General features: G+C 46.1%; 1 protein-coding gene across 2 annotated transcripts; it reads left to right on the plus strand.

The window, feature by feature from the left end:
• Positions 1–1,124: 1,124 nt before the first annotated feature.
• Positions 1,125–7,983, plus strand: GMFG (glia maturation factor gamma). 2 transcript variants are annotated; one of them, XM_070044294.1, is made up of 7 exons: positions 1,125–1,234; positions 3,653–3,749; positions 3,847–3,896; positions 4,349–4,398; positions 7,021–7,103; positions 7,582–7,655; positions 7,829–7,983. In XM_070044294.1, coding segments are annotated over exons 2-7 (330 nt in total). In that variant the 5' UTR covers positions 1,125–1,234; positions 3,653–3,748; the 3' UTR covers positions 7,901–7,983. The 2 variants fall into 2 exon arrangements, with proteins under 2 accessions (XP_069900395.1, XP_030730149.1); XM_030874289.3 differs by lacking the exon at positions 1,125–1,234 and adding an exon at positions 3,200–3,268.
• Positions 7,984–9,108: the final 1,125 nt, after the last annotated feature.

The following is a 9,108-nucleotide window of genomic DNA, read 5'->3' on the forward strand; positions in this document are numbered from 1 at the left end:
ATCGCACTTCTAAGCACATATCTAGAGAAAACTATAATTCGAGAAGATATATGCACTGCGATGTTCCTTGCAGCACTATTTACAATAGCCAAGACATGGAAACAACCTAAATGTCCATCGACAAATGAATGGATGGACCTAGAGATTATCATACTAAGTCAGAAAGAGTAAGACAAATACCATATGTTATCACTTATATGAGCAATCTAAAATGTGACACAAATGAACTTATCTACGAAGCAGAAACAGACTCGCAGACATAGAGAACAGACTTGTCGTTGGAGGGGTGTGGGAGAGGGATGGATTGGGAGTTTGGGGGTAGCAGATGCAAACTATTATACATAGAATGGATAAACAACAAGTTCCTACTGTATAGCACAGGGAACTGTATTCAATATCCTGTGATAAACCAAAATGGAAAAGAATATGTAAAAAAAGTATGTACATGTATAACGGAATCACTTTGCTGTACAGCAGAAATTAACACAACATCGTAAATCACCTATACTTCAATAAAATTTAAAAAAAAAAAGAAGGTCTGGGGCTTCCCTGATGGCACAGTGGTTGAGAGTCTGCCTGCCGATGCAGGGGACACGGGTTCGTGCCCTGGTCCGGGAAGATCCCACATGCCGCGGAGTGGCTGGGCCCGTGAGCCATGGCCACTGAGCCTGCGCGTCTGGAGCCTGTGCTCCGCAGCGGGAGAGGTCATAGCAGTGAGAGGCCCGCATACCGCAAAAAAAAAAAAAAAAAAAAAAAAAAGAAGGTCTGAGCAGGCACAGCCAGAAGAACCAGAGGAAAACCAGGCCAGGGTGGTGTCCTGGAAGCCAAGTGAAGAAAGTGTTTTGGGCATGGGGAGTGATGGATGGTGTCAGATGTGGCTGACAGGGCACAGCAGATGAAGACTGAGAATTGACCATTAGGTCCAGCACCACAGATGTCCTTGGTGGCCCCGACAAGTGTATGTCATTGGAGAGAGACAGGAGTGAGTCTGCTGGGAGAGAGTTGAAGAGTGAAATGGGAGGAGAAATTGGAGGCAGTGAGTGTGGACAGTTCTTTCAAGAAGTCTTGCTGAAAAGGGAAGGAAATGAATGGGCAGTGGCTCGACGGGAGACAGGGTTTTTAGTTTTTAAGATGGAAGACATAACACGGCGTGTACGCTGAGGGAAAGATTCAGTAGAGGTGAAGACATTGATGATGCAGGGAGGAGAGCAGCTGCAGCAATGCCCTTGAAGAGGTGAGAGAGGGTGGGATCTGCCCACTGCTATGGAGGGAAGTCAGTACAGTGGGCCAGACATCGTGGGGCTGGATCCTTTAACAATTCTCTATTGTTTGCTTATATTTTCTCACGGAAATGCACAGGTTTCTGATCAATCACTTCCCTTTTATTTCTCCTTTATATGACAATTAGGACATTATATTGATTTGGGGGAGAACTTATGTGTATAACTATGTTGCGTTATCTAGGAATTTCATTTCAGGATGGGAACTTGGCGGGGGGGGCAATACAAAATGCTCTTAATAAAAAAGGAGGTATTGGTCTGATAGGATGGAACACCATTGTTGTAGCACCATTATAAGGCCCATGAGGTTGAATAATTACAGGAAAAAATTCATCATTACTTGGGTGCTGTGGAGTCTTTTCTCTATTCTCCATTTCCCCATCAACCTAATAAGTGGCAGTTTGACCAGCAAACATCTCTAAGTTCCCCCTTTCAGCTCTGGAATTAAAATATTCCAGATTGGGTGGGTGGGAATCCAGGAAGTCTTCCTGGAGGAGGAGCTAAAGAGCTCATTATTCCATTATCAAAAAATCTACAGATAATAAATGCTAGAGAGGGTGTGGAGAAAAGGGAACCCTCCTACACTGTTGGTGGGAATGTAAATTGGTACAACCATTATGGAGAACAGTATGGAGGTTCCTTAAAAAACTAAATATAGAACTACCATATGATCCAGCAATCCCTGCGCATATATCCGAAGAAAAACATAATTCAAAAAGATACATGCACCCCAGGGACTTCCCTGGTGGTGCAGTGGTTAAGAATTCGCTTGCCAATGCAAGGGACACAGGTTTGAGCCCTGGTCTGGGAAGATCCCACATGCCACAGAGCAACTAAGACTGTGTGCCACAACTACTGAGCCCACGTGCCACAACTACTGAAGCCCACGTGCCTAGAGCCTGTGCTCTGCAACAAGAGAAGCCACCGCAGTGAGAAGCCCACGCACTGCAACGAAGAGTAACCCCCACTCGCTGCAACTAGAGAAAGCCCGTGCACAGCAATGAAGACCCAACGCAGCCTCAAATAAATAAATTTATTTTAAAAAAAAGATACATGCACCCTAATGTTCATTGCAGCACTATTTACAATAGCCAAGTCATTGAAGCAACCTCATGTCCATTGACAGACAAGTGGGTAAAGAAGATGTGGTACATACATACAACGGAATATTACTCAGCCATAAAAAAGAACAAAATAATGTCATTTGCAGCAACATGGATGGACCTACAGATTGTCATACTGAGTGAAGTAAGTCAGACAGAGAAAGACAAATATATGTCACTTATAGGTGGAATCTAAAAACAATGGTACAAATGACCTTATTTACAAAACAGAAATAGAGTCACAGATGTAGAAAACAAACAGGGTTACCAGTGAGCAAAAGGAGGGGAAGGGATAAACTGGGAAATTGGGATTGACATATATACACTACTATACATAAAATAGATAAGTAATAAGGATCTACTGTAAAGCACAGGGAACTCTATTCAATACTCTGTAATGACCTATATGGGAAAAGAATCTAAAAAAGAGTGGATATATGTATATGCATATGTTTGCTATACACCTGAAACTGACACAACATTGTAAATCTACTATACTCCAATAAAAATTAAAAAAATAATAAAGCTCATCATTACCTACTGTGTATTGAGTGTGTCCACCATGCTGGGAGATATGTGAAACTATTTTATCCTCATAACAATCCTGAATCAGAGGCGTGAAGTTACTTAGCTAGGGCCACACAGTAAGGCAGCATTCGAACCTGGTCTGGGTGACTGCAAAGCCTGGAAGGTCCCAGCAGATGAGGGGAAGGAAAGAGGGGGAGGAGTCATCTGTGACAGTTGTCCCAGAATGGGCATAAACAGGATGTGGTGTTAGATGAAACCTTTCCCCTACCCCACACCCTGCCCCCTGTAGCCCTGGTCCCCACCCCTAGAGGACAGCGGAACCCAGAAAAGAAGAGGCCTGTGGACAGAAAAGTCATGGTTGGGGCCAGGGTCGTATGGAAAGGGCTAGGGGCTGGAGTGGGGCTGGGGCTAGGAGGACACCAGGGTGAAGGGCAGGCTGTGGAAGGGAGGTCAAGGCTGGGGGAAAAGAGACTGTGGTTCCGGGTTTAGCCCAGGCAAGCAGATCCCTGGGCCACCCCGGGCATTGCCCAAGGGCACCTGCTGAGAGGGCTCGAGTCCAGCCTCTGCTCTGCAAAGGGGCAGCATCTGCCCTGAGGGAAAGGAGCCTTTTCCTAATGTTCACAAAGGCAATCTATGGGCTATTGGGTCTTCCTCCTCATTAGTAGATGGAAAAACTGAGGTTTGGGGAAGGGAGCAGGGCTGAGGCCAGGCGACTCAGCTCTTGCTGGGCTCCTCTGACAGTCTGACTCCCTGGTGGTGTGCGAGGTGGACCCAGAGCTAAAGGAAAAGCTGAGGAAATTTCGCTTCCGAAAAGAGACGGACAATGCGGCCATAATAAGTGAGTGTCATCTTCCCTCCTGGAAGGATGGGGTATGGGGACAAGCGTGGGGGCAGATGGGAGGGGCCTCTAACCCCCATGTGCCCTCCCTCCTCAGTGAAGGTGGACAAAGACCGGCAGATGGTGGTGCTGGAGGAAGAATTTCAGGTGAGGGGATCGGGGGATGGGACCTCCAAGAAGGGCAGGGTGGGACTGGGAGACCCAAGCGACTGTGACTGATGCTAAGAGCCTGGCATGGGGGGCCAGAAAGACCCGGAGGTCAAGTCCCAACTTAGCTGTGACCCTAGGCGAGAGACTTCACCTGTATGGGTCTCTCTTTCCTCATCTGTGAAACGGTGATAGCAGTCCCTACCTCTTAGAGTTGTCTGTGGATTCAATGATTTAATCCTTGTAGGGGGTTTAGAAGAAAAGTGTCTTAACACCTCTGGGCTTCAGTTTGCTCATCTGTAAAATGGGGATAACAATAAGACCAACCCCTCTGGGATTTGGGAGAGGTCAATGAGTTAATCCATGTATGTGTATTTCTTGGACAAGTGCCTTGGCACACAGTAAGTGTTCATTTAATGGCAGTCTTTTTTTTTCTCTCCCCTCATCCCCAGAATATTTCTCCAGAGGAACTAAAAATGGAGTTGCCAGAGAGACAGCCCAGGTATGCTGGGGGAAGGAAGGGGACGGTCAGGCCATGGGGAGAGGGGTGACGATAGGGATACAGACTGAGGGACTGTTTGGGTTCCAGTCCTATTCATGGGCTCGGGATCTATGTCTCTGAAGTCAAATGTTCCTGTCCTAGGACTTTTGGTTTGTTTACCAAAATTTTATTGCAGAATTTTACACTAATAGTCATATGTAATGTTAGAGTTTGCTTTTTTTTTTTTTGTACAAACCATGTCAGGTTTTGGTCTCAACATTGCTCTTGCTTCATTTAAAAAAAAAGTTAAAATTTCCTTATTTTTCAATATTTGGGCATACTTTGAGTAGCAAAGGATTTATTTGACCTTTAATGATTGAGGAGAATCCTGTGTGAAGCCAGAGGAGCCTGGTGCTTTTGTGTGTGGAGGAGCTTTTCGATACTTCTGTGAAAACTGGTCTCTTTAGATTTTTCATCTCAACTGATTTTTGGGTGCCCTACAACTCTGAGCCTCAGAGTTGAGATCTCAGGCTCTAGATCTCAGCCAGGACCAGCATCCTGGGCGTCTGACAAGTGCAGTCACACAGGGCCCCATACCCAGAAGGGAGCCTTGAATGCAGGGCTTGATGCTCTACGACTGCCTGCTGTCTTGAAATTCTTTATAGTTATATCTTTGAATCTGTGTTTTGTGTGAAGTGTGATGGAACAATGGAGCATGCGCTGGGGGCTTGGAGCCTCCCTCAGCTCATATCTCCAGCCTGGATGGGTTCTCAGCTACCCATTCCCTGCATTGCCCAGCAATGGCTGCTGCCCTCTGTCCTAGGCAGGGGACCCGATTACAGGTTCAGGGAGTGTCAGGGTCAGGGTCGGTACTCACCCCCTGCATGACAAGTTCCAGGGTGTGCCTTTGAGCATTTCCATTCCCTCTGTGAGTGTCCCCATGCCCAAGAGAGCGTGATTTTAAATAGGAAATTTTAAAAGATCAATCTGAAGAGAGACTGCAGAAGAAAGGAAAAAAGCCTTTCTCCTGTGTTTATAAAAAGGGGCCCTGCATTTTCATTTTGTGCTGGGCTTGGGAAATTATGTAGCTGGCTGTAGTCTCAGCCCCTGATTCTAGTTCTCTGTATAGTAAAACATAGTGGTTGAGCACTTATACTCTACCAGCCAACTTCCTGGGTTCAAATCTATCCATAGAAACTTGGGCAAGTGACTTCACCTCTCTGGGCCTCAATTTTTCCATCTGTAGTATGGGGATAATAATAGTACCTACATCATAGGGTTGTTGTGAATCAAATAAGCACTTATTTATTTATTTATTTTGGCCGCACCACTCGGCATGTGAGATCTTAGTTCCCTGACCAGGGATGGAACCTGCGCCCCTGCAGTGGAAGGGCAGAGTCTTAACCACTGGACCGCCAGGGAAGTCCCTAAGCCACTCTTTCTTAAAAAAATTTTTTATTGAGATATATTTGACATATTATATTAGTTTCAGGTGTACAACATAATGATTTGATATTTGTATATACTGTATTACAAACTGTTCACCACCATAATCTAGTTAACATCTGTCATCATACATAGTTTAAAAAAATTTTTTTCTTACGATGAGGACTTTTAATATCTACTCTTTTAGCAACTTTCAAATATACAATACTGCACTGTTAACTATACTTACCATGCTGTACGTCATATCCCTAGGACTTATTTAAAATAAATAATGGGAAATCAAATAACTGGAAATTTGTACGTTTTGACTCCCTTCACCCATTTCGCCCACCCCCACCTTTGGCAACCACTAATCTGTTCTCTGTATTTATGAACTTGGTGGCTTGTTTCTTTGTTTTTATTTTTTAAATTCCACATATAAGTGAGATCATAAGACATTTATCCTTCTCTGACTTATTTCACTTAGCGTAATGCCCTCAACATCCATCCATGTTGCATATGGCAAGATTTCGTTCTTTTTTATGGCTGAATAGTATTCCATTGTGTGTGTGTGTGTGTGTGTGTGTGTGTGTGTGTGTATACTGCATCTTCTTTATCCATTCATCCATCAATGGGTACTTAGGTTTTTTCCATATCTTGGCTATTATAAATAATGCTGCAATAAATATGGGGGTGCATATATCTTTTCAAATTATTGTTTTCATTTTCTTTGATAAATACCCAGCAGTGGAATTGCTGGATCACATGGTAGTTCTATTTAGCATTTACTATTATTATTATTATTTTAATTATTAAAAAGACTTTTAATTTTGAAATTATTATAGATTCACAGAGAGTTGCAAATATAGTACCCCTTATCCAGTTTCCCCCAATGGTTACATCTTACCTAACTACAGTACAGTATCAAAACTGGGAAACTGACATTTATACACTGTATGTATAGTTCTATGTTATCTTTTTTTAAAAAATTAATTAATTAATTAATTAATTTTAATACAGCAGGTTCTTATTATTTATCCATTTTTATTATTATTTTTTAAATCATTTATTGTGTTTGAGGCTAGTACCCTGCGTCTCAGTTGTTAACCCTAGGTTCTCAGACTCAGTCAAGATTTCAAGGTTGTGGTCTGAGGTAATGGGCACTGGGCCTGGGCTCCAGGCCAAGTCTTGAGTTTGGATTCCCTCTTGCTGCTGTAGGTTCGTGGTCTACAGCTACAAGTACACGCACGCCGATGGCCGAGTGTCCTACCCCTTGTGTTTCATCTTCTCCAGCCCTGTGGGTGAGACACAGCTCTACTCATCCTGAGAAAGTGGTCTTAGATTCTGTGTGAGGGTGTGTAAGTGTGTGTGTTTGAGTGCAAGTGTGTGTGCATGCCTGTGACTGGTGATTGTGTGACTGTGTGCATGTGTGTAGGTGCCTGTGTGAGAGTGTGGTGTGTGTGGTGTGAGTCCTGAGAGGGCATTGGGTGGAGGTGGAGGCACAGAGCCCCCATCCTCCTTAGTCCTGAGGCGTATAAGCAAACTCACTTCTTCCTTTTACCTAGAAACCCCTGTCTGGCCCCAAACCAACTCCAGGGACCCTAAAATAACTTCAAGCCCCCGAACAAACCTGGGGACTCTGACTATAGCCTCCAGGGACCTCCTTAGAACAGTTCCTGGGACTCTTAGAAAACTCCAGGGTCTGCAGGACATTACTAGGGCCTTAGAGAACACTCTGGCATCCCCCAGTTATGCTTCCTCCTTCTCTTTTCCACACAGGCTGCAAGCCTGAACAACAGATGATGTACGCAGGAAGCAAGAACAGGCTGGTGCAGACGGCAGAGCTCACAAAGGTCTGGGCCTGGGGCTGAGGCTCCCGAGTGTGAAAGGGAGAGTCTGGACTCCTGGTCTGTGCCATGAGGGGGCTGGGGATCTGGGTTCCTGGGTCTGAAGGAGGAGGGGGTCAGGGCCCTCACTCTTTTCGGTTCCTGAGTGGATTATAATACTGAGCCCTCTCTCTGCCCAGGTGTTTGAAATCCGCACCACTGATGACCTCACAGAGGCCTGGCTCCAGGAGAAGTTGTCTTTCTTTCGCTGACCTCTGGGCGGGGGACCTGAACTCAGGCCCCCTAGGACCTGAACATCTGAGACCTTAAAGAAATTAAAATACAAGAACTCAGAGACCCTCAGTTCTGGCTCAGTTTCTGTTCCTCACTGTGGGCTGTAGGTGGCAGTCCTGCAGTACCAGCCTTAGGCCAGTAGAGGGCAGGCAGATCCAGTGGACGCCTGCTGAGGCCTGGGAGTAGAGGAGGATTCAGTACCTGTTCCTCTGAAAGAAAGGGAGGGGCCTGCAGGATTTCCTAGGGAGAAATGAGGGAGGCCTGGTCTCCTAGAGGGATTGGGGGGATATCTGAATCTGTGGAGGGGCCACTCCCAAGGGGGACAAGGACACCTGCGTCCCTGAGAGTAAAGAAGGCCGAGTGCCTGTCTCCCCACCTCTCACCTTCCCACCCTAGCAGGCGATAGCTGGTACCTATGCTAATTTTCTCAGTAAGCCCCCAGGCAGGAAGATTTTAAAGGCAGAAAAGTTGTTGAAGTTGCTATAAAAGTGAAATAGAACATCTTCAGGGGCTGGGGAGTTGCTGGGGGTGGGTGGTTTGTGCAGTTGGGTAGGCCTGAGGGCCCAGGTCTGGGAAAGATTAAGAGGATCCAGGACTCTCAGTGGAACCCCGAGGAGTATGAGGTTGAGGAGGCAGGAAAGGGACACTGCCTGCCCCTGTCTGGAGATTCTTCTTTCTTTCTCTGTCATCTCTGGGTACTTGACTCTCTCAGGCTTTCTGTTTCTGAGGGACATTCATTGAGCACCCACAGTGTACCAGGCTCTGAGGATTCTGAGATGGGCAGGTTTTCACAGAGTTGAATCACTGTCTCTCTCTGCCTCTCCTCCAGGTCTCTGATTGTTCCTCTCTCTGTCCCTAGATTCAGGGACCTGGGAACTCCCTCCTCCCACCCTTTTCCAGGTTCCCAGTTGAGAGGTGGCTGTTGCCATGGTAACAAGGACAGAGTGACCTTGGGCCCTGGCTGCCCCTCCCCCGGCCCTGTCATTCCTGGGGGAGGGTCCACAAGCCCAGCTCCAACCCTTCCCCTTCCTTCCCAGCCTTAACATGTCCTCATCACCCCACTCTGTCCCATCCCTTGCCCCTTGTCCCCAGTCAGGACAAGCCCTTTGCATGAGGGATTCAGGATAGAATCGCTCTACACTGGACTATAGAGAGATCCCCACTGCCCTCAGTTTTCTGTGGGGAG

The sequence above is a fragment of the Globicephala melas genome, chromosome 19 (genome assembly GCF_963455315.2).
Source record: "Globicephala melas chromosome 19, mGloMel1.2, whole genome shotgun sequence".
Classification (NCBI taxonomy): domain Eukaryota; kingdom Metazoa; phylum Chordata; class Mammalia; order Artiodactyla; family Delphinidae; genus Globicephala; species Globicephala melas.

Excerpts from the sequence above, each read along its gene's own strand:
- GMFG (XM_030874289.3), top strand. Across the intron at positions 3,897-4,348 it reads TGCTGGAGGAAGAATTTCAG|AATATTTCTCCAGAGGAACT; the intron begins GTGAGGGGATCG and ends CCTCATCCCCAG. Across the intron at positions 7,656-7,828 it reads AGACGGCAGAGCTCACAAAG|GTGTTTGAAATCCGCACCAC; the intron begins GTCTGGGCCTGG and ends CTCTCTGCCCAG.